We start from the raw sequence: 26,103 nt of genomic DNA, 5'->3' as shown, positions 1-26,103 counted from the left end.
GGATGACGAGAAGCCTAACATACCCAATGTGATGATCTGCCACTTTCCCAAACATCTGCAATCCACACTTGGTTTGAATCCATGAGAGAGCCCAGGAAGATGAAGAACAAACTGGTGTGTGTGTGTGTGTGTGTGTGTGTGTGTGTGTGTGTGTGTGTATGCGCACGCGTGCGTGCACATGTGCACATGTGTTTGTGTGGTGTACATGCATGCAAATACACATGTGGTATTCATCCACCCACCCACCCATCCACCCACCCTCCCACCCACCCATCCACCCATCCATCCCAGCAGAAGAAAACCAACAGGAAGGCTTCAGGACACCAAGGTCCAGGGATCCTCAGTGAGACTATCCACTCCACTTCCTCTGTTTAGATACGCTGGTCATGGAAACTGTTTCTGATGACCCATTTTTCATTATCAAGCACATGACATGGAGTTTCATTACCAAAACTAATTTAAATGTATTTTCAACGTTAATAAAATGCTACATGTTAACCTTACCATCAAAAAGATATGGTTAAATTGCATACAGTTCTTCAGTGTGTTGAGATCAGCCATACAGACAGTGTTAAGCCTCAGCAAGCAGAGCTCCGTCCCTCCACAGCCCAGCCTGCCCTGTGCTGTCGGGTAGTCTCATGCAGATGGGAAGAAACTGGGTGCCCTCACACCCTGTACCTGCCCCGAAAGAAGGGTGCTGCCGGAGCTCAGAGTTTCGAGCATGTTCTGTTGTGCAATATTATTTTAAGATGTGTTACATTCTTTTATGCAGTGGAACATTTGTTTAATGATGCAAAGATGTGCTGCATTCTTTTACATTGCATTTGTTTAGCTCTGGGAAGCTGTAATAACTTGTCTGTCTAAAGCACCTGATTGGTCTAATAAAGAGCTAAACAGCCAATAGCTGGGCAGAGAAAGGATAGGCAGGGCTGGCAGGCAGAGAGAACAAATAGGAAGAGAAATCTGGGAAGGAGAAAGAAAGGTAGACAGAATAGAGAAAGATAAAATCCCAGAGGCAAAAGGAAGATGGGATTTTTTAACTTAAGAAAAGCTGGCTGAAAACAAGTCAAGCTAAGGCCCGGCTTTCACAAGAAAGAGCAAGACTCTGTGTGCTTTATTTGGGAGCTGGGTGGCGGGCCCCCAAAGAGCCAAAAGAGTAAAGAGTAAAACCAACCAACAACATTCCTCCATTTCAAATGTGCAGAACAGAGCATGGGCCAAGAAGTCAGTCTGTCTGTGATGAAGGCTGGCAACCTGTATGCTTCTGACCAATCTCGGACGCCTGGCTCAGCGGTGGAGCCTAGCACCTTACCAGAGTGGTTCTCCCAAGGCCAACACCTGTCTTACCCACAGCACAATTCCTTTAGTGGACAATTCTGGTCCCATTGCCAATTTGCTTGGCTACCAACCAGGCACCATGCTACTGCGACCATTTCCCAACTGAAGATTGAATTTGCTCGCTGTACTATCAGGTGAGCTCCTAACAACGGATCCTACGCCAGCTACACAAGTCCTCGAGACTGAGGCTGAAGTTCTAGAGCAGCAAACTGTGTCCTAGACCTCACTGACGGGGAAAAAACTTCACCTCGGAATACAGGCCCCGTGCAGAGGCATTTTAAGGAAATAATCAAAGCCTCCTCCCTGGAAGCCGCACATCAGTCCTTCCCGGAAGGAGGCACTTCCCAGTTCAAAGCGCTCATTCTGCATCACGCTGGCCTCTGCATCTTTCAGGCAGAATCGGCGATGGTCCGGAGCCCACCAAGACTGGGACAGAATGGGGGCAGACACTCCAGGCCAGCACGTCCCTGCTTCCCACTGACCACAGAGGTGACCGTCAGACGCACTTATTACTGTTTGGGGATGTGTGCTTAGGAGCAAATAGTTAACTTAAGTAACAGTGCTTCAAATACAGAGTGCCGCCCGAAGCCCAGTGTTAGGAAATCATGGCTCTGATTTTCTTGTGGGTCTCAAGAAAGAAAAGGAAAAGATTTCTCACTTCATCTGAAGACCTAAGTGAGGAGGCCCAGGGATCTGGTCTTTATGGTACCTGAGCAAAGGCTCAAGGATTGGTAAAATAAGTAAATCAATAATCAATCAATCAAAACACACGCTACCCTTCCTCTTACTGCCTTCTTGGTGGATCCCAGATAAAGAGCAGCCCCTGCTTCCCCATGGCTCCCTCCTAAACATTAAAGGGGCAGCAAGGCCTTAATCTCATTTATGATTATGGCTGCTGATAATAAGCAAACAAAGGAGAAAGAGAAATTAATTCAGAATTACTTATTCCTCCTCAGGTGTGGCAAGCACAACCTGCAAACTTTCCATAAACAGGAGAACACGGGCCAGGAGGACGGGAACCCAGAGGTGAACAGCTGCCGCGGAGGGCTGCTGAAAGGTTCTGAAAAGGAACTTGGCAGGAGGCGGCAATGCACTGCTTTGAACTGGGAAGGCCTGACTGCAGTGGCCACCAAGGGTTCCAGTCTCTGGCTCCACTTCAAAGATCAGGCTCCCCATCCTGGAGAGGGAGAGCCAGGAGAGCGGAGTAGAGTCCTGGAATGGGATGCTCTGGACTCCGCCCACTCTTCCAACATTTTATGAACCCCCCCAAAGACGAGGAAGCCGGAGCCCTCAGAGTTACACCAGGGATCTCCAGAATTTAAGATGTAAACGACAACTCATCCACTTTCCCCTAACCGAAGGGCCTAGCTTGTCTTTACCGGGTTGTTCTGTAGGACACAAGTCCAGTTTCCCAACAATGCCTCGTAAGGCAGTTAACTGGGAACAAACAAGATGGTTTTCTTTTACCTTAGCATATCAATTAAGGAAATCCTCCACAAAAACCTATCTGAATTTACACCCGGGATGTCTTGGTCGCTGAAAGCTGAGAAATAATAACACTAGAAAGAACTTTTTTCCTCTTCCATTTGTGATGCCAAGATTAAGATTACAGAAAACAGTGGACGGGCAGGAGTCTCACTACCCCAAATCCACACAACACACACCCTCCCCTCCGTTAGGGTAGCTGCCCTTTACTCAGCTTCCACACAGAAGCCTCAGGAAGCCTAAGTTAACGGGCTGGCAGACGGGCTTGTGTATCACCTCGACCCAGGTAGGAAGCGAAATCTAAATATTCAAAGGGTCAGCGTGCCCACCCACTACAAAACGTGAAACTTCACAATTTCACTAGTTACCAACCCGATGAGTTTTCTCAGTCTGTGTCAGGCACAGCTGGGAATTTTCACAGTAAAGAACAAGCAGGTTCTGGAAAGTAATTACATCAATCAAAGGGTGTTTTTAGTTTCCTCTTTCTTCTTTATTTGCTCCCCCCCCCCACGCCGGCCCAGTAAAAGCTCTTCCACTTCCAGGCATGTAGCACCCTGTCACACACTGGAACAGGCTGGCCTGAGACCTGAGTTAAGAAGGACTGTATTTGCTAGACCAGCCCCAAATCCCAAACAAATTAAAACAGAAAAAACCCTTTAGCAATAACTTCATTTTAAGTGTAATTATGATCTGTTTTCCCTTTAAACACATGAAACACAGTGCTAACCCCAGAGACCAAGAAACAATGGCTTTAACTTCCGTGATGATTTTGGTACCCACAGCGAGGTGAACAGATGATGCCAGAACCAGCTCTGGGTGAAAATACTAACTCCCACTGCTATGCTGTACTATTACATTCCCCGTTTTCCTGTGACATCCGTTAGAGAACAAGAGGACACGAGAAGGAGCTAGGGAGGCCACAGGAGGGCCGGATGGAGGGAAAGGAGGAACAAATGGCATAAAAAGGACTCATCTATAAAATTCTCAAAAAAACAAAGAAAGCTAAATAAATGTGGAGAGCTACAGAGGAAGACACTGAACGCTGAACTAAGACCTCCACATGAACACACATCCACACACGTGCACACACATACCAACAAGTTTAAGACATGGAAATACAGAACAGGCTTAGTCTGGTATAGCTTGTCAAAAAAAATCAGCAGTAGTTTTCTGAAAAGTAGTATCCTCTTTTTTTTTTAATCCCTTATCTGCGTCTTCTACAGACGTTAAAACGGATATGGGGTAATAGAAGGATAAAGCGCACTGACTTCTGACCATCGGCAAAGACACAGTGAAGCACCATTAGCCCAGTTTCGCTTTGCTTCTCGGACTCCACCTTCACCCACGGCCTCAAAGAGTGGTGTCAGGCCCGACATCAGTAAAACTCCGGACAGAAAGAGAACCCACCAGGGGGACTTAAGGCCAAAGACCCGCTTCACACTATGTGAACGCACGCTGCTATGAGCTCATCCGACACAGAAAAGAGGGCTGTGATACTTCGCTGCAAATGGTAGACACTTCTGGGAAATCCTAACTACAAGAGAAGATCAAAGAAACAGGGGCAGAGCTAGTAATTCCTTCCTCAGCGCCAGACAGGGACGGTGATACCTCCTCGTGTCTTCAGGCCTCCCTGCGCAGGAGGTCTCCCCCAGGTCTCATCCACTGGACACAAACTACTCAAAACAAATCTGCATTCTTACCAGAAAAACTGAACACTGAGCGAACGTCTTACCCAGCCAGGCCCACATGTAGACCTGACTCTCCCGGGATTAGCGCATATGAATACCACATAATGTGACAGCAGCTGAAAGCACTACCCCAAAAACAAAGGATTCAGATAAAAAAAAAAAAAAAACTGCGAGTTGTATTGATTCCCAAAAGAAGACAAGCAGGAGACCACGGTTTCCAGACAATCTGACACTGGTGGAGGAATGGGGAGCAGCCGCAGGACTCACTGCCTGAAGCCGAACCATTTCCTTCTGGGAGAACCCTGCTCTTACACCCAAATACCACATGGGATATATTCATGCTTCTTCAAAGGAGTTATGTTTATCTACACTTCAAATTTAATCAAGCATGCTGTATTTTCACTTAACAAATCTGGCAACCTCGACTCCCGAAGACAAACACATTGTCTGGATAAATGACTTCAGCAAGGACCTGCGTGCATTCAACACCCAGGCCAGAAGCAAGCAGAGGCTGGTATGAGCACACAAACACTATATAAAGGAGAAATCTGTCTCTCCAGAGCGCAGAGAAAAGAGATTTGCTGTCTGGGCTTTAGAGCAAATCAATTCTAGGATGGCTGCACAAGGCAACCAGGCTAGAGGGCAGGCATGGAAGGAAGAGACATGCAACTTCAGGAGCCTGCTTCCCGCCTGTCCTGCCTCCCGCTCCACAGCCTGTGGGGGACTAAAGTGAGCACTGAGAACTGCCATTACATCCTAGCTCATACTCACGACGGTGTAACCCTGAGAAAATCTGTCTAACCCTCTCAGCGTTGGCAAACAATACCCACAACATACCAACCAACGGGAGCGTCACAAAGGATGCAGTCCACAGCTCAGACAAGTGGAGAGGAGACCAACAGGAATAGGAAAGGTTGGGAACACTAGGTAACAATGTGGGGAAACTTAGGACTCCTCACAGAATGCATATAAAGTCCAGTGAGGCTTAACACTGCGGAATAAAGAAAATGTAACAATCCAAGTTTGACTTATTCAATGAAAGTATTTTCATAGCTGGACAAAGATGACTTTCTAAGTCATATATGAAAATTAAAGAACACTAAAAGGAAACAGGATAGCTCTGACTTTTTAGAGATCCCACAATAAAAGACTTCATAAATAAAATTTTAAACAATGAAAATCTAGAAGGAAGTATTTGAAACATACTAAACAAAATATTTAAATCTCTAAGAGTCATTGCAAGTTAAAAGGCAAAAGACCAAGTTCAGGATATAGCTTAGTAGAGCACTTTGTCCCCATGTGTGAGGCCCTAGGCTCAATTCCTAGCACGATACACACTAGAAGACTGTACTGGCTCCAAGTCCATGACCAAGAAAACCCCTTAAGGAATATAAAGGGTCAGTAAGCATAAATGCATGCTCTCAAAAAGCATGGTGATGTATACGGTGGAGGCGACAGTGTACACTGTCATGAAGGTGTACGTGGTGATGTATATGGTGGAGGAGACCATTAGTATAGACTGTCAAGTTGGCAGTATGTACATCACCTTGTGGACAAGCTTCCACGCATACCTGGAGTGAGTACGCAGACTCGTGGACACTGGGCATGCCTATGAGGGATTATCCCGATCAGGTTGATTGTGATAAAAAAAGACCTACCCAGAGCGTGGGCAGCACCATTCCCTAGGCAGGACACCATTTGAAAACCTGGGTTAGGGTCCCAGACTACAAAGAGAGGAGGGAGTAGGCTGAGCACCAGCATTCCCTGCTCTTTCCCCTCGACTGTGGACATAATGTTACCAGCTGCTTCAAGCGCTTGCTGCCTCAACCAGGCAGCCATAATGGGCTGTACCTTACACTGTGAACCGAACTGAGCACTTCCATCCTCAACTACTTTTGCCAGGGTGTCACCAACATGACACAGGTGGCTGGATGGTGCATTTGAGAATTATTAAGTTCAAGTGTCAGTGTCTGTCCCGACACAAAAGGTGGAAACACCAGAAAGCAGCAACTTTAATAAAAGGCATCAACCACAGCAGACTCCTGAGTGTTCCCATGAGCTGCATGCATTTGGGGCAAGATGACCACAGCCCAACACCTACTAGAAGGCAAAGAACCTGAGCGTGAGTCAGCAAGTGAAAAAAAAAAGTATCTTGTAATACTGCATGCATGCGTGCACACGTATATGTACGTGTTGTGCGCATGCATTATATAGTTGGCATGTGTATTGTCTGCATGTTTGCATGCATGTGTATATGTGGAATCCCTAGGCCGATGTCTGGTGCCCTCTTGTCTCTCCCCACTTAATTTTCTAATGCAGCCTCTCTATGGACCCCAGAGCTCACTGATTTGGCTATTCAAATCAAGCTGTGCGCCAGCTTGTCCCAGGGATCCTGGCTCTGCCTTTCTTTTGTTGCTGTTTGTTTGAGACAGTCTCAGTAACAGGGTCCTGGTCTCATACTCACAAAGATCTGCCAGCCTCTGCCTCCCCAGTACTAGGATTAAAGGTGTGTACCACCAGGCTCAGTGTGTCTCTGCCTCTTGAGCCTGGAGTGACAGGGGCCACCAAGCCCATCTGGCTGATACTGGAACTCCTAGCCATGATGCCAGTGCACGATCGGATCCCCAGCCCTCATGTTACACTTCTGAGCAAGGGAGGCAGAGGTCATCCCACCCACGTGGGAAATTCCCTAAGGCACACTGAGATGCTGAAAACAGGAGCTCAAGAGCAAGACAGACTGGTCTCCTGAAGCAGCAAGACCTACACACAGAATCCACATAAATACATCTTTACACAAATGCCTTCTAAAGACGTGGGGTGGAGGTGGGGTCAAAATAAAATGTTTCTGTGAAGTAGGTGAAAAAAGTCAGCAAGGGTGACAGTCTCCTGCCTGAGAACATGGACATGATTCAGACTGTTCAGAAGCAGCCCTCACACATGAACTAAAGAATGACTGAGCAGAATCCTAAAACCAGCTGTAGTACCAGAAATGGGCGCAGTCCTGAATGTCAACCCAGCTCTCACCAGGTGAGCGGGGACCACTCCCTTGTCCTTCCTTTTCATCTCTAGGGTGGTCAGGGTCAGGCATGCCTGGTGAGGGGTGCAGAGTCCTCCGGGAAGAGGGCAGACTTGGAGACCCTAATCTTGTTGAAGAAGACCCTCTCCCACCATAGGACATCAAGACACCACCCTGAGAAGAAACCAGTTAGGCCAGGGCCGGGCCGAGAAGATACAGGGGCAAGGATGAGCACAGTGGCAACAGATGCAGGGATGGCAGGAAGGGACGCGGTGAGGATGCTGCGCTGGACCACCACTGTGGTCACTGTGAGGCAAAGGCCAGAGGCCACAGGAAGGACCAGCCTCCGGTCTCTCTAGAGACATGTGCCGAGCTTCTGGCTCAAACCTCCCCAAACGCCAACAGCACCACCCCTTCACATCCAAACAAAACTATTTTCACAAACTAGACCTCCCCCAGGACAACAGGGTGCCAAAAGAAAGGCGTGCAGAGGGCCTCGGAAGCCTGAGCTGCTCAGACCAAGACATCACACCATCTACCCCTGGAGCGCAGACCTTCACACCCACAGAGGGAACCTCTCAGCGGCGTATTGCCATGGAAATCGCCGGTGCTCTGGCTCCTTTTCTCCTCAGTCCAGCCAGTACTTTCCTCACGGCCGAATGTAAAACTTCCTACCCTGCTCCTCATCAACTTTCTGGTTCTCAGCAATCCAGGCCCACAATGGTAGCGTTCAAACTTCACCTAGGAGCCTTCTCCTGCGATTCTACACCATTTTGGAAAAGGGAATGCCCATTGATACTTCTTAAAATGAGAAATTCCCACCATGTCCCCATCAAGTTCAACGCGATGATGATCTGAAAACCGTGTTCTCCTGAACCCTGTAGCTGTCAGTTCTTAGACGCTAAAAGTCCCCGTATTTCTCTCCTTTACTCTGTAGGTGTCCACATACATTCTTATCACGGCACACGCGTGGAAGTCACAGGACAGCCTGTGGGAGTCAGTCCTCTCCTTCCACCATGTGGGTTACAGGGACCCGACTCAGGCTATCGGGTTTGGTGACAAGGACCTTAGCCCACTAAGTCATCTCACTGGCCCTGAATCCCTTTGTACGTCAGATTCAGACTGGACAGCTAGCCATCACTTCGGTATCAAAGATAGTCTCTAACTGCCCAGTCCCCTCACGAACTCAATCACTGGTGCTGAGCACAGAAAACTAGATTTTACTCTGATGGACTCTCATCCGGTCTCTGGTGTCAGATTCCTGCGTACATACAGTTTTCCATAGGAGGCGAGCTCGCAGACGACAGCCCCGAATTGCCATTCACACACTACATTTCAATAACCAATTAGGCTATTAAGTGAAACCACATTAGATTTGGAATACAGCTTATTCATAACTGCTGAAAGTAATCATTCTGGAGTTAAAGCAAGCGCATGAGTAACACCCAGACTTGGCACGTCTTTACATGAGCATATTTGGCAGCTCACAGCCAGTCCAAATGTCTTACTAATCTGCGAAAATACTTCTTTCAAATCAATGGCTTCCCCTTGTAAATAACGCAGGATCAAACGGTATATTAATGCATTAACCTCACAAACAGAATCGAGCAGAGGCCAGGAAAAAATGTACTACTGTCTAGCCCTATAATTAGCCCCTTTTTCAATCTTGATAAAACACAGGACTCACTGTACAGCTCTGGCTGGCCTGGGACTCACTCTGTAGACCAGGCTGGCCTCAGATTCACAGACACCCACCTATGCCTACCTCCCAAATGCTTGGACTACAGGTATATGCCCCCACTGGCTTGTCAATCTCTTTAATATGCAGAAACATACGCCAATGGTATAAACAAAAGGAGCCTCCTACAAGCTTTCATGGAAAGCCAGCTTCGGATTAGATCCGGCACATGGGAAATTAGTTAAAAATGCCCCCACACCAACCTTTAAACTTACAAATAAAGACCTTGGACCATACATGAGCATGGAACACTCAGTGAGAGTCAATGTTCCAGCATTCAAAATCCAAACCTAATAAATAATTCATAATTCCCACATGAACATACACCACAATCGAACCGCACACCACCAATTCCTGCCAGAGCTGAGGAATAGCAGAGCCACACCCTGCAGGAAGGAAGCCACCTGGGGGAAGCCTTGCTCCCGTGCACAAGCCCCAGTGGGCTCAGGAGGGCCTACCCTCGGTTCTGATGGAGATGTGGGGGCTTCTCTGAACAACACATCACACCAAGGGACAAAGTGCACGTGCAGGCTTTACAACATTTCTGCAGCGTGTGGCCCATCCAAGAGATGGATCCACCTGACAGGAACAGGCTTTAGGCTCCACCCAAAGGTTCTGAACCAATCACTGTGAGCGCCATCAGTAGGCACTCTCCTGACAGGACCAGGAACAGCCAGTGAATTTTCCTTAAAGAACCCTGCAGGATGGGAGACAGTTCAGTGGATGATGCACCAGCCACACAAGCCTGACAGCCTGACTGCGGGTCCTCAGAAAAGCCAGAGGCAGCAGTTTAAGCATGTGCAATCCCAGTCTGTATAAACTGGTAGGGGTGGGTGGCCCACGGGGTGGGAGAACACAGCTGCATTTTCAGATCAAATAGGAACTTAACAGCCGAGTTCCCAACGGCCTATTTCTAACTGCCACCTCCACACTCAGCACACATCCAACCTATGATGATCCAAGGACAATACAAGGACAGGTGCTCCAAGCAGGTGACACACACGTCCAGTGCAACAGACACGGACGAGAAGGAGGGCAGTCAACTTCGTTCTAATGTAGTAATGTGTGAACAGCAGCGGGATCATAGCTGCTTCAAAGGATAAGCATGTTAAATACCTGTGACGACCACACTGGTCCATGCAGGCCCACTTCTCAGCTCAGGATGGCCTAACTCCAAAACGCTCCTGAAGAGAGGACCTTTGTCACTCATGCGATCCCTTCAAGGGCTGCTGGTCACTGTGCTCTGCCCAGCGTCCTGCTCACCTACTGACCTGAGGTCTATCATTCTAAATGGTGGTTTTCTGAGGTCCTGGCTGTGCTTGTGCATATAAATATTGGGGTTTTAGATAGTTAAGTATATACCCTGTACCTCTCTTTATTAAAAATACAAACTTCTGTGATTTTCAAATATACGGTTTCTACCTGTGCTGAGTCATTTCTTAACAGCCCTGCTCAGCAGCTTTCCATGACTCTTTGTGTAGATGACACACTAATACATGCATCGGCGTCAGGATGCTGGCTGTCTGGTCCGGCTCATGTTCAGAAGGAACCACCATGAGCAAGACAGCCCCCTAAAGGCAGATCCAGAAAGCAGCACCCACATAAACTCCTGGATGTCAAAACTACCATTCAGGTAAAATTACAGAGCAAATGGTATTTAATGGGATTAACAGAGATCTGGATGTCAGTTTCAACACAGCCATGTTAGGCTGGCTCTCGTTAACAGAGATTTAGATGTCATTTTCAACACAGCCATGATAGACTAGCTCTCGTTCAAAGTTTCATTCTCTGCCTCATTGATTTCTAAACACTAGCTCCAACAGTTGTACCTGGACATCCCATCGATGTCTTATGGGAATATAAAATGCCTTACTTAAAGACTTGCAATCCTAATAGCAAGATAGGTGAGCATTTTCCAAAACTCTGTACATGTTTGAAAAAAAAGAGAGCAAGAAAGGGGCCCCATGTAGACCCCAGCATTCAAAGGTTTCTTTTCAAAAACAGCTGGTCCAAAAGCAGACCTTCCCAACAGGGTGAGAGGAGTCACATGGTATGGCCAGGTGACAGCTGTCTCCTTCAGGAGCAGCCAAGACCCCGTAACTCAGTTACATACCAAGTGCTCCTATGAGCAGAATCCTGGGCATTCAGATGGGAAGACACTGTCCTTGGGAATCACAGGAAGTGACATCAGCAGGTCCACGAGACATTACAACACTGTTATGCTCCCACAGAGACACTGACACACATCTCTCTTCTTTCTAATGGGTGCAACCTCATCTCTCTGCTCCCACAGCTAAAATCAAATACAACATGCTATTTATAGGACAATGTGAAAATATACATATATAGCTTGATAGACAAGCAGACAGAAAGACAGACAGACAGATAATAGATAGCTAATTTTTTTTTAAGTAAGAGTCTGGTTGGAGATGTGGCTGAGTGGTCGAGTGTCTGCCCAGCATGCACAAACCCTCGGGGTTCGACACCCAGTAATGCACGGACGTGCTGTGGAGGTGAATGCCTGCCATGGCCGCACTGAGCAGGTAAAGGGCAGAAGGAGGAGCTCAGGTTCACCCTCAGGCACGTGCTAAGTTCAGGGCCAGCATGAGCCACTCTCTCACTTTACTGAAGGAAATTCTCACAGTCTTCCATAAAGAAGGCAACGGCCTCTGATACTTGATAATCTCAGGGGGGGGAATGACTTTAAGTAAGGCTGCGGAGATGGCTCAGCACTTAAAAGCACAGGCTATTCTTACGAAGGACAAGAGCTCGGCCCTTAGCATCCTACAAGCTCACGACCACTTGTGACTCGTTTCAGGAGATCTAACAGCTTCTTCTGGACTCTGTGGGCATGGTGTAATGCAGACAAGCAGGCACACAGAGATGATTATTTTAAGTATTTACTTAAACCTTTGAAAAGCCAAGCTCATCTTGCTCAGCAGCCGCCTGGCTCTGAACAGACCACAGCACACGTCCTCACAGAGCATGGGGGTTAGAGTCCAAAGCTTTCCTCTCTGATGGGGCAGTGAAAGCCTGTAACCTCTGCTACTCAGGAGGCTGAGACAAGGGGACTGAAAGTTTAAGGCAGCTTGGGTACAGAGTTAGTTCAAGACTTGCCTCCACTACTCCGTGAGACCTTGTCTCAAAAAAATAAAGACACTGGCAACGTCACTCACTGGGGAAGTGTTCACCTCACACCCAAGGCCATGGGTTTGATCCCTAATGCTACAAAAACAAATTTTTCTCCTCATGGTGGAAAAAAGATACAATGATTCCCTAATATTTTACCCAAGATGCACAGGACAAAATGGCCGGTGTTATCAAAACACTGCCAGTAAAATCCATAGGTATACAAAATAAAAGGGAGAGGTTAAAGTTCAAAAAGGCCAACCCGGGGGTGCCATCAGCTTATCAGACTTTGTACCTTACGCTGCCAGAGGAATACAGAAGAGCCTCGGTAATGAGCCCTCCCCTCTCACCAACACCTGTCCCCCTACCCCACCCCGAGATGAGTGACCAGCTCCAGGAACGACGAGATTGACAGGCAGCATGCGTCCTGGTTCTCTAGTCCCTGCGGATGCTCAGACTCCACACAATTCCCCAAGGGCTAGAGAAATGGCTTTTGTGCACAGGTCTGATGCCTCGGTGGATGTAAGTGCAGCAGTCGGGTACGTAGCACAGTACATAAATCTAATAAGGAGACTCAACTGAGCCCCGAGCAGGTAAAAGTAGCATCTGTCTAAGGAGGGCATGCAGGTCCTCCCTCCTCCCTGCTGCAGACACAACAGCTCTGCCCTGGCGCCTCTGACTGTGAGTGCCCAACTGCAAGTGTGAGACAACAGAGCATGCTGGCTGTGTGCAGCCACAGGTTCCACGCAAACAACAAAGGCAACACCAAAATGCTTAAAGTTTATTTTAAAAATGGGAAAATTACGAAAATGTCAAGGCAGGGATCTGGAAACAGTTTCATGGCTGCTATTTGAAAAGAAATCTGTTCCAATTAACAGTTTCTAAGCCCACAGGGTTACCTGAATCCGAGGGGATTAATTATAACTACACAGAGATTCTAAGTTAGTCTTCCACTCAGATGTCTGGCACTAAAAGAGGAGAAGAGGAAAGTGTGTGTACACGAGCATGTAGTGTGTGTGTATGTGTGTGTGTGTGTGTGCAAGAAGAAGCTCATGGCGTGTGCGGTGCATGCTAAATATGTGACATGTGGGCATGTGTGACTATGCATCAACAAGTGTTGTGTGTTTATGATCTCTACATGTAATGCAAGTTGTGTGTTTATGATCTCACCATGTTTGTGCATGTGGTGTGATATGTACATGTTTATGTGTACTTATGCATGTGTGCATACTGTGCATAAGCAAGTAATATGTGTATTGACTATGCATCAACAAGTGTTGTGTGTTTATGATCTCACCATGTTTGTGCATGTGTTGTGATGTGTGCATGTTTATGTGTAATATGTGTATTTCTGTGTCTATTTGTGCTTCCTTCAATTTGTGTGATATATATGTCTGTATGTGCACATGCAGGCTTGTGTATATGCATGTGTTTTTATATGTGTGCCTGAGGTATCTATGTGTAGTGTCTCCATGCCTGTATGATGTATACATGTCCATATTTATGTATATTTGTATGTGTTTGTTTGTGCAGACTGTATGGTATGTCTGGATGTGATGTGTACACATGGACATTATCCTTGTTTATGTATATACATGTGTGCCTGTATATGTGTGTTTGCAGTGTCTATCTGTCTTGCCACTGTTCCGTTGTGTGAAGAGACACCATGACCACAGCAACTCTTATTTTGATTTGAGGCTTTCTTACAGTTGAAAGATCTCATCCACTACCATCATAGGGGGAGCATGGTGACAATCAGACAGGCATGGCACTGGAACTGAGAGCTTTACATCCTGAGCCACGGGCCGGAGAGAGAGAGCGAGAGAGCGAGTGCCTAGGCCTGGCATGAGCTTCTGAAACCTCAAAGCCCACCCCCAGTGACACAATGTCTACAACAAGGCCACCCCCACTCTAATAAGACCGCCCCTTCTAGTCCTTTTCAAATAGTGACACTCCCTGATGACTGACCATTCAAATATATGAGCTTGTGGGGGCCACGCTACCTATAACATGTTTCCAGCAATGTGTGTCATGTATGTATATGATATACACATGTGCAGGTGTATGTGCATGTTTTGCACATGAACAAGTATGTGTATGTTTTGAGTGCTTATATGTAGTGTCTCTCTGTGTGCATGTGGAGCATGCACAAGCGTGTGTGTATTTGTGTCATACAGTGAGAACTCTGTTCTGATAGACGCAGAGACGAGAAAGTCATTTCATAGGAGTCTAGGATTCACGCCTTAGAGATTCCAGACACCCGGAAGAGACCATAGACTCAAGAAGCCAATTGTGTGCATTACTGTAGCATTTGTATGTGAGCAGCAAAAAGGAGAGAGAAGAGGACCTGACAGTGTCGGCTGCACCTTTGCAAACTCCAGGACTACTAGGTGCAGGATGCCCGAATCCATGGCCACTAGGCTACAGAACTCTGAGCCAGGACCAGAAACAGGGTACAAGGTCACCAAAGTATAGGCGCACCCGAGGATGCAAGTTCCTGCAGCAAGACTGCCTGGGTCCAAGGGCAGCTGAGAGAAGGGTTCCAGGACTACTTGAACCTGGCCCACCCACGCCCACCTGCTCACCTGGTGCGGGTTCAGGCGCGGCTTCTTCACTACTATCATCCACCACCTCCTCGGCCAGCCCAGAGCCTGGGGAGTCAGCGACGGCACAGGCTGAGCCGGGACTGCTTGGCTGGGAAGCTGAATCCCCCTCGCTGAGTGAGCCACAGCGGGCACGCACTGCCCGTTGTTCCCCTTCAGGATCCCTGTCCCGGCGTGCGCGGCGGTGCACACGGGAGTGGAGCACCATCTGGTGATAGGTGCGGAAGATCTTGCCGCACTCGAAGCACTCGGAGGACTTGCCCTGGCCAGTAGCGGCCGCAGCCCTGCGGTTGGGACGTGAGGCCGGCCTGGGGTCAAGGTGGCCAGAAAGCACGGGGTCCCCAGGTACACTGGCCCTCTTCCTGGGGGGGGCCTGGGTAGTAGGGGTGTCCTGTTCACGCTTGCGTTTCTCCTGGCTCACCAGTATATATTCACGCTTGTCCTTGTCAAAGGTTACATCCCCAGCCAGCGCTTCGTCCCAGGTCCCGTACTTGAGGTACTCGGCCGGCTCAGCCACCTTGCCCCTGGTGGCTAGCTGCCAGGCCTGATAGCTGTTGACGGGGTCCAACTCAGCCACCCGCTGCCCAGCCTGCCCGCTGGGGGACACGTCACCAGCCACGTATGGTGTCAGGTTCAGGCACTGTAAGAAGAACTGCTTGGTGTCCGGGGGGCCCTCTGTGTCCCCCTCCTCAGCCGGGGCTCGTGTCCGGCTGGCTTCGACTTTGCGGTGTATGGCGTTATGGGCATTCAAGCTGTCCAGGTTTGTAAACAGGTTCCCGCACTTTGTGCAGACCTCATAGAGGGACAGGCCAGCGACGATGACCTCCTCCTGCACCACATTGTTAATGGTGGCAATGGGGTCCAGGTCACTCTTGGGCCTGTTCTTGCTTCCTGACTTGGGTCCGTGTGCCTTCATGTGGTTCTTGAGGAACCAAGGTTCTTTGAATCTCCGGCCACAGATGTGGCAGCCGTGGTCGAAGGAGCCCCGGTGCTTCTTCATGTGCGCCTTCAGGAACCAGGTCTGGCTGAAGGCCTGGCCACACACCTCACATGGAAACTCCCCGGGGCTCAGCTCGGGCTTGCCATTCTCCACACAGGCCTCGCTGCTGCCGTTGGGCACCTGTGCGGTGATATGGTCCCTCTCAATGTGGCTCAGCAGAGACTCCTCCCGTAAGGTGACAAAGCTGCACAGCCTGCACTTAAACGGCTTGTGGGCCTGGTGCACGTGCAGCTCCAGGTCCTTCTTCCGTTCAAACCGGCTCTTACAGAAGGAACACTGCACCATGGCCTCAGCGTCCTCCTGGGCGCCGGCGGCCCCCTCCGCCTCCTTACGGCTGCTCCTGAGCAGGATCTTGCTGTTGTCCATCGGCACAGCCCCGTTCAGCATGCGGTTGCAGGCTGAGGTGCTCTTGGTAGGACTGGCACACCCATCCAGGCCCTCGGAGACACGCATCTCACCCAGCTGAGCCTCGCCTGCCTCTGGCTCGTGCCCCTGAATCAAAGTCCCCGTACGGTGGCTGCGGATGTGAATCTTGAGGTTGCCCTTCTGGGAAGCCCTATGATCACAGTAGGGGCACTTGTAGGGCTTCTCTCCCGTGTGCTTGCGCATATGCTGTGACAGCGAGCTCTGGAACGGAAAGCTCTTGCCACAGATGCAGCAGCTGTGGCACACAGCCTTGTCTGCATCCACCTCATGGCTCCTGCCAGCCCTGGGTGGGCTGGGTCCCCTCCTCAGCTCCATCTCGGTCTCTCTGCTGCGATCCATTAGGACAATGCGGGTGTCAGAGCACAGCCTTGTGTCGTGAGGGCCTGGAGGTGGGTCTTATCTCTCCATTTTCAGAGGGGCTCCTGCTGCCCAGAGGGGAGAGAGGTACTTGTGATGAGTGGGTGCATATTCTGGGATGTAGCAGACAGCAGCAAGCACCTGTAATAGAGACAAAGCCCCGTAAATACAGCATCCTGTGTAATCGAACACACAGTATTGCCTGTGGTAAGCTCTGGATACTCCACCATGAAAATCATTCTGAACCAAAGAGAAAGGATGCTCATGGAAACGCAAACAGGTGAATGCCGAGCCCTTCGCCCCGTAATTAAAACTAATAGTTCACGCTACAGTAAGTGACTTCTACCACAACCCCACCAAAAGAGTAAATGTTTCAGAAAAACTACAGAACACCATTTATAGGCATGGAGAAATGCAGATTTTTGCACAAGAGGATGTAAGGCAATAAGGGCAGAGGGTCAGGGTGAAAGATTGAGGCGGAGTCCGGCTGAATCTGGAGCCCTCGGTCCCCGCGCCTCAGGGCTGCAGAGTGCACAGCTGGCTTCACCACTGGAGAGGCAAGCCCCCCACTAGGAACGCAGGAACGCTCAAATCCGGAGGCCACGGCAACCAGATGCTCTGTGGCAGCTCCCTGTCCCTGTGTGGTCACAAGCACAGCCACAGATCATGCTACCATGCTTAGCTGGCCCAGCCTACAGTTTCCTTTCCACCTGACTCCTTGCTCCCATGTTCCGAGGAACCCCAAGCTGCAGCCACGGTACTGAGTTCTAATTGCAGGAAGGACCCCTTCAACCAAAAGGTTGTGTGGTTCCCTTCCTGGCTCACTGTGTCCTCATGGGTCAGATTCAAACTCTAGCCCTAACAATGACCAAAAGGTACCCAACCCTTGTAAGTCCACACACTGTGTGATCATACCAATTCCACACCCATCCACCCACCAGAGAATAAGAAACAGGTTCCTCCCTGGGTCCTACCCACTACATGACAGCCACCCAAACCTGGCCACCTATGTCTGGGGCAGACAGGGATATGGTGCCGAGACCCCCCCCCCCCAACACACACACACACACACACACTTCACAATTGCAGCATTTTACAGAACACAAACGACATGCCGAGTTTCCATTTCCGTCTAGCGGTGTGCTCACACCTGTCTTAATCAAGCACTCCAAAGACCCTTAGGTACCAGTTCCTTGCCTGCTCTGGGCATCCCCTGAACCCATTAGCTGAGATAAGCCCAGAAGGAAACTATCAACCAACAGAGGGAGCACGTGCTGCAAGCCACTGGATATAGCAAGCATCATCCAGGCATCCTCTCAGGAACTGGGGATTCTGAGTACGACATGACCACAAACACTCCACAAGGTAGAAATCTGAGAGTGACCTTAAAGCACAGATGGAGCTGAGGAGAGAGCCCAGACCACCCAGGGCTGGCAGGAACTGTGAGATGGACCGGGACAGGACTGCCTGCCACAGAACAGCTGCTGCGTCTGTTGGAAGGGCTTTCCCCTCCAGGGCCTGCTGTCAGAGCACATGCTTAAACATGCAGGGGAGAACCCCCTACAGGTCTCCAAGGAACCTAAGTGAACACAGGCAAGCCAAGCTGGGCAGCGCCCCCTACAGGTCTCCAAGGAACCAAAGTGAACACAGGCAAGCCAAGCTGGGCAGCGCCCCCTACAGGTCTAGAAGGAACCCAAACCAACACAGGCAAGCCAAGCTGGGCAGCGCCCTCTACAGGTCCCCTAGCAACCTAAATGAACACAGGCAGGCCAGGTTGGGAAGCTCCCCCGCTACAGATCTCTAGGACGACAAAATGAACATAAGCAGGCTAAGCTTGGCAGCCTCCTGCAAGGCGTGCCTTCCTGGCTCCTCCACAGACTTCCTAACTGCAGGGACAAAGCCCAAAGCTCACTGGCCCCAAAAGTAAAGCTCTCAAAAAAAAAAAGTAAACTTCTCAAAATGGATAAACAAGTGATCTTGACCCTGTCTCAATGACAAGTGTATTTAAATGATTTTATCCAGAAGTTTTATATGGCTGTATTGCTATTTACAATGATATGTTATATATAAACTAATAAAAAAGGCAAATAATACCTAGGAAGTACCACCTTTTCTCAGATATTACTTCAGTATGCCTGAAAATGCTCAATGAGAAAATATAAAAATATAGATAAAAAATTATTTACATGTAACTTAAGGACCAAATAGGGTATAAAAATCTTGTACATTTAAAGAATTATATGGTGATGAATTATGGGGAAGAAAGCAAATCCTGGGTGCGAATGGGCCTGAAGGTATTTCAGACTCCGTACACTAACTAACACATCTGTCAAGGGTGCTCAATGCCATGCAGCTACCCAAGAGAATTATACAGTCACATGCCACAGCCTCAGAAAGGACACAGAAAAAACAGGCACAAGGCAAGCAGGGACCACAGAGGTAGCCCGCAGGGAACAGTTACAGGAAGAAGGCCTGAAGTGCCCATGTCGTAACCCACATGCCCTCTGTAGACAACACCCGTGCAGCCTCAGCTACAGACGTGTGGTGTGGAATCCCGCCTCTACGACAGCACTGCATGGCCAGCCCCGTCCTCTCCAACTCACCTCTTCCCGTACCCCACCCTGTCAGGACATCTATCTGTTGAAAATGGAAGGAATGACAGGACAGAGCCATGTGTACCCGGAGGACCAAAAGGGATCTGTGCTGCTCTGCTCAGCCACTGACATGTGTCCGTCTCTCTCCTCCCTATCGTCTCAAAGCTTGGTCTGACTCCAACCACCCCAACCCGTCACAGCGGGACACCCTGCCCTCAGAGACTGGGGCAGGCAATGGGCAGCTACTATTTTCTACTTAGCCATCTCCAAAACTAGCTTACAGCTCTATCAAGTCAGGCACTGTAATGAACAGAACATCACTCATCCCGAGCAGGACCTCAGGACCATAGGCAGACAGTACAGCCTCTGCCTACTGCCCACCAGGCCCTCAATAAGCAGCCCTGAAACAAAGCCCAGGAGAACCAGCCAGGCTGGATTTCTGGGCACTAATGGCGCTGAAGAGAAACTGCAGTCATATGAAGTGCACAGTGCGCGGTGCACACAGCCGAGACCAGGCACCATTACCTAAGAAGCTGCATGGAGACCTAGCTGCTCTGACCCAGAGGCTCAGTCACTGTTCCTTCTACTGTAGGCCTCATCAGAACTAACTCCACCACAGACCCTCATAGGGTCCCTTAGGGGCCAACCCAACAGACTATACTTGTTCCTTTGGCTACAGGTGCAAACTGCTATTAATCAAGAATGTCAGCTGCAAAACTGACCACAGAAACTGATTTCAGAACCCTGACGAGGAGACGAAGCAACCACAGGGCTGTCCAAACACCCATACCAACCTTCTGTCTTTAAAGCCCAAGGCCTCAACAGCTAGGACAGTCTCCAGTGATTTACCTACCATATTCTTACCCAACAGGCAGTGGCACACACACACACACACACACACACACACACACGTGGTACCCTGTGACCAGACAGTCAGCACCATCTGGCTAGCTGGGGTTTCCATAAAGCACATCAACCTGCAAGTAACCAGCCGATACATGCTAACTGGCTACCTAGGAGCGGGTGACAGAGGTGTCCAGAGCCACACAAGCATGAGGAGGGGGCACAGGGTGCTGTGTTGTGCTGCTGTGAGGACACCAGGGCGCACGTGAAACACTGCAGGTTTTGGACAGCGTATACCCATTTTTCCACTGCTGAAACTCAGAACTGGACAGGCAAGGCTTTAGCAAATTGTTTCGGCTGTTCTGGCATCTTGAGTTCCAGTGGGTTTCTGCTCTATGTGCAAGTTTCTCCAAGGTGCAGAGAACCAGTTGGGGGGGGGGGGGAGTTGCTTTCTAGAAAGTGCTTTGTAGCCGGGTGGTAGTGGTGCACGCCTTTAATCCCAGCACTTGGGAAGCAGAGGCAGGCAGATCTTCGAGTTTGAGGCCAGCCTGGTCTACAGTGTGAGCTCCAGGACAGACAAGAGAAAGCTTTTCTTGAATAACCAAAATGAGAAAGGGGGGAGGGGAGAGAGAGAGAGAGAGAGAGAGAGAGAGAGAGAGAGAGAGAGAGAGAGAGAGCTGTTTATAATTTCTAAATAGTGTGTTTCACTTTATTAAAGTTGAATAATCAGATTTACTTTTTTAAATAGGGGAAAGTAAAATATTAATGTGTCTTAGATATGCTAGAGATGGAGAGAACGGGAATGTATGACTGAACTTTTAAGAAAATTACATAAACATCACAGCCCAGGCCTGACAGCACCAAGCTGTCACACCCCAAACAGCTTCTTCTGCCCCTCGATCACCCAGGTGACATAGGTAGGTCAAGTAACTCTCTCTGGATCTGAGGCCACCAGGCGGCAACACCCCACATAGAGAGTTTCTCTAGTTCCCCATGTCACCCAACCGGCTCCATCAGGTGAAGTAGCTGCACTACCTGGGTATCAAACTCCACAGACTAGAAACAGAGTTAACTTCTGAACACCATGCCAACTATGGATCCTCCCGATGAGGAGCCCTACAGCCCCACAGCACAGGCACATCTCCCCCCCACTCACCGTTGCTCTGGGCATCAGTGACACCAGTGTGCCTGGGGTCACTCTACGGATACGGGGAGTAAGCGCCCCAAAGTAAACCCCTAGATGCCCACGAAGAGGGAATATGATAGAGGCCAGTTACAGAACAACACGAGAGGCGGAGTCACTCCCAGCACCCAGGACTGATCACGTGCTCCCCAACTGCCAAGCACCCATCTAGGGCAGCCGTGAGAAGAGGTCCTAGGCGAGCTGAGCATGCTGGGACGGACTGGAACTGTGCAAGGCAAGGTGAGAGAGGGCGCTCCGAGGTTGGGAGGTGCAGCAAACCACAAACCCCAGTTACAGACAGCATGCCTGCCATGTGCCAGAAGGACAGAGAGACGTTTCCAGAAGGCCCAGATGGAGTGATGTACCATTTGTGAGCACTGACAAGCTCTCTGAGGGACTACATCTGAGATTACAGTGTGGCTGGGCTCTGTGCATCAGGACCTGCTCCATCCAGCCTGCTGGTGGGGGGACTAGGACCCCATATGACTTCCTGGGGGGGAGACAAGGGCTCCATCTGACCTTCTGTGGGGGGGGGGAGTAGGGCTCCATTTGACCTTCTGTGGGGGGACTAGGACCCCATATGACTTCCTGGGGGGGAGACAAGGGCTCCATATGACTTCATGGTGGGAGGGGACTAGGGCTCCATCTGACCTTCTGTGGGGGGGACTAGGGCTCCATCTGACCTGCTTGGCAGGGAGACTAGGACCCCATCTTAACTGCTTGGAGGGGTGGATTAGGACTCCAATTGACCTGCTTGTGTGTGGGGGGAGACTAAGACCCCATCTTACCTGCTGACAGGGAGACTAGACCTCCATCTGACCCACTCTGAAGGGGAGAAGACTCAAGACTCCATCTGACTTGCTCACTTGGGAAGTGAGACTGGAACTCTGTTAGACCCACTGGCTTGGAGATGAAGCCAGAGCCTGCTGCCTTCAAAGATCTGTCTAGTTTAAAACTCGCTCAGTTCCGATTCACTCATTAACCCCACTGGGCTCTACACTGCTCTGGCCTCCCCAAGGCCAGGTGACTTGTCTGTGTGCTTTTGAAGTCTCTCCCAGAAAGAAGCTGGGCTTCTAAGAGGAACTGGTGTCTGCCAGTGCTAAAGGCCTGCTGTGGGGTCATGACTGTGTGCTCCCTCCTCTGTGGACAGGGGAAAGCATCAGGAACGTGGGCTGCAGGGGGGTCAGAGGGGCAGGGCAATGTCCCCACCAGCCTATCAGTTTGTAACGCAGCTTAGCCTAGAGAAGGCTGAAGAGTAATAAGCTTGTCTACAGAGGCTCCGGGAGATGGTTCAGCCACGGCAGGGAGGTATGCTTGGCGTGCCTCTGGGCAGTTCCGGGAACTCCAGGAGCTGGAGGGGTGCAGGGCCCAGCACACCCCACACACCATGTGGGAGCTGCCGGTCTGTACCACAGGACACTGTGGGCTTGTTCTCCCGAAGACAATGGAAGGGCCTCGCAAGTCACACTGCAGAATTATGAGCCATGAATTAAAATACATCATTAACATCTTGGGCAAGCTTATCTGACTCCTGCAGACAAAACACGTATTATCCGAACAAATGGGGGAAAGTCTCCAACAACAATGAAGAGTCCCTCTCCTTGCAAACCAGTCTGCACCAGATTAACAATTGTGGTTCAGTGTCCCCAGACTAGGGTCTCTCAGAGGTCCATGAAGGGATGCATTCACTGCTCCAGAGTGTGCAGGCCGCAGGGCAGGGTCTGCGGGCTTCTGTGTCCTCAGACCAGCAAGAATCCGTTATGAACAGGAGCCCTTTCCATTCTAACAGAAGACCTGAATGCAGCCGCTGAGCTCACGAATGCCCTCCTCCTACCTCCTTCCCTCAGGACAAGGACACAGACCCACAGCCAACCACGGAGAGCAACGCAATGCTTAGAGGCATCGGAGAACAAGAAGCCTGGGCGTTTATGTTTAAAAAAAAAAAAATGCTCATTTTGCTGGGGCGGGGGCGTACGCCTTTAATCCCGGCACTCCGGAGGCTGGGGCGGATGAATCTCTGTGAGTTCAAGGCCAGCCTGGTCTACAGAGCGAGTTCCAGGACAGCCAGAACTCTTTTTGCCAGTGCACTTCAGCTATGCTTCGTTTGGAAAGGAGGGGTGGAGGGATAGAATGTAGTTGTCTTCAACAAGACTTTCCTTTAAATTTTAGCAAACCCCAAACAAATTAAAACAAGTACCATCACACCAGTCCACAGATACAGAGAAGCATCCACTCTACTGTCTATGAATCCATGGTCTTTCTATTTCTAGCAAGTTCTGCACCTCAGACCAGGGCAGTGCGATCCGATGTGGTCTAAATGGGAATCCTCTGCCTGTAAGTTACCCTTCAACAAACAAAAAGCCAAATAAAGTCCTTGTTCCAAACAGAAGAAACACTCCATCTTCCAGACACAAGTCCGAGAGAAAGCCTTTGCTCAGGACAAAGGTAACTGCAGTCACCGTCTCAAAACAGAGCATCTGGGCTGAGAGATGGCTCAGCAAATGGGAGCACTTACTGTCCTTGCAGGGGACCAGGGTTCAAGTCCTCCTAGCACCCACAGTGTGGCTCAAAGCTGTCTGCAGCTCCAGGAGATCCAGTGCCCTCTACTGGCCTCTGAGGACATGCACACACAAAAAAAAATAAGTCAGAAAAGGAAAAAGGAAAGGAAAAGAAAGGAAAGGAAAGGAAAGGAAAGGAAAGGAAAGGAAAGGAAAGGAAAGGAAAGGAAAGGAAAGGCAAGGCAAGGCAAGGCAAGGCAAGGCAAGGCAAGGCAAGGCAAGAAACCTCTGGGTTCTTTCCCTTAATTAATATGAAGATGGGTAGTCACAGCTGAGGAACCAAAGGTCAAGGGTCATACCCAGAGAAGCTCAAGAGTAAAGGACAATGGACACCCTTCCCTAGTCATTAACACTACCTACCACGTGACAACAGCAATCAGAGACTTTCATAGGACACAGGGCTGGAGCTCTGAGTCAAAGTGTAAGATCATCTACCTGTCTGTGCTGCTCTGAAATTAACACATTCCTGGGACTAGCTGTGCAGTATCTGCTAGTTTGGGGGGGTCTCGTATCAGTGACTTGTCACTAGGAAAGTAAACACCTCAAAGCTAGCACCGCCAGGGCAGCAGGCGCCAGGCTGCTCTGCGAGGCTCTCCAGATAAGTAAGTACGTGTGTCTGTCCTCTCCCAGGCCACACGGGGCAGCACTGTGGCCTGAAGGCAGAGCCTATAGCCTGAAGCAGTTTCCAGCAAAGTGACCTTCTTCTAGAGGTCTCTGTGACGTGCCCCACTTCCTGGCTCTGAAACCCACACCAGCACCCTCTCTGGACAGCCTGGATAGAGCATCCGCTGTTTGTTCAACAGCGTCCCTAAGACAGTTGGGCTCCCTGCACTGTGACACCGACCAGTCTTTCAGACTCCGGCATCCTCCCTCACCACCAGTAAGACCAATGCTGCAAATACCTCAGGAGAGCTGAAAACTGGAGGAGTAGGGAGAAAAAACGTGAAAATCCATAAACCTCTATTTTTAAAACCAGTGTCAAAACTCAGGAAGCCTTCACGAAACTTCAGGAATATTCCAGTTTAAACGTGGCTGAGAGATTTCTCACCGAGACTGACTGATAGAGAACCCTCCCCACCCTGGTGTCTAACAAACATCTTCAAATTCTTTCTGAAACTGTCAGCGGTGAAAACAAACAACCTCACAGAAATCCCCGTTTCCTATCAGTGGAGCGTAAAATGCACTTTCGCTACAGTGTTTCCACAATGGGACTATGTCACTTACCCCAAGCAACAGGCGCTTGCCCAACTTCACAGACACAGTCCTAGCTGCAGCCTCTCACCTGAACACCACGCAGCTGCTGCTGATACAATCGAGCTGACCTTATCTCGAGCTGTGTGGGGAACAGCCTCTGTCACCACCACATTCAGGAAAGGACCAGCTGGAGCAGGAAGCAGACAACGTGCAGCAAACTGCTGAGCTTCCCGCTAACCATTACCTAGGAGGCAGGCCAGTGTGTAGGAGACGCCCCCCATGGCAAAAATAAACACTCCGGCAATCAGTTTCACTGACATCAAAGAAAGAACTCAGACACCTGATGCAAGCAAGCAATGCTCTTAATTAAATGCATTTGGGTAAAACGGCTGAAAAGGTCTTAAGATTGCTGCAAACACCAATCAATATACCCCGAAATCACCAAAGGACTGATCTCCCAAAACGCTTAGCTAAACATGTAGTGCAAACACTACACCCACTTAAATGTTCCAGATTGACGGCCAAGAGTGGCAACAACAGGACCGGGTTTATCACTGACATGCACAGCCCTTCTGCAAAGCAGCCGGAGGCCTACGGGAGGGTGATCCTTCAGAGAATGTTTAAAGACTGATTCCTGAGGAGAACGCGAAGTCACATTTTATGGGATTTACCCTGCTCTCCCTGTCCAAAAATACACCTTCGGACACGTTTACTGGCGCTGCAGAAAGCTCTAGCATTGGGGACGAAATGTGGTTCCTTGCTAGGAACCAAAGACTCAGCAAGCCAAATGCTGCCTTAACTCTCTGGAAGGCTCCGCTGTGTTCTCCATGAAAATGACAGCAAGGCTGTACACAGAATGGCCACTGACCTTGCAAAAGTAAGACTGTGCTCTAGGGAGTAACAGTTTCTTAGTGAAAGCGAACATTTTTTTTTAAGTTTCCAGGTACTGAG

The 26,103-nt window shown here is 49.5% G+C and overlaps 1 protein-coding gene across 3 annotated transcripts in view; it reads right to left on the bottom strand.

Moving 5' to 3' along the window:
• The window catches only part of Znf516 (zinc finger protein 516), an 89,456-nt gene that overhangs the window by 26,968 nt on the left and 36,385 nt on the right, over positions 1-26,103 (bottom strand). For all 3 annotated transcript variants that reach the window (XM_038329913.1, XM_038329912.1, XM_038329914.1), the window contains exon 2: positions 14,980-16,921. In XM_038329913.1, coding sequence (XP_038185841.1) covers positions 14,980-16,762 — 1,783 coding nt within the window. In that variant the 5' untranslated portion in view covers positions 16,763-16,921. The remainder of the gene's footprint in view (positions 1-14,979; positions 16,922-26,103) is intronic.

Source organism: Arvicola amphibius, chromosome 5 (genome assembly GCF_903992535.2).
Source record: "Arvicola amphibius chromosome 5, mArvAmp1.2, whole genome shotgun sequence".
NCBI lineage: Eukaryota > Metazoa > Chordata > Mammalia > Rodentia > Cricetidae > Arvicola > Arvicola amphibius.
Note: the sequence above shows the minus strand (reverse complement) of the source record. Positions and strands in the feature narration are given on the sequence as shown.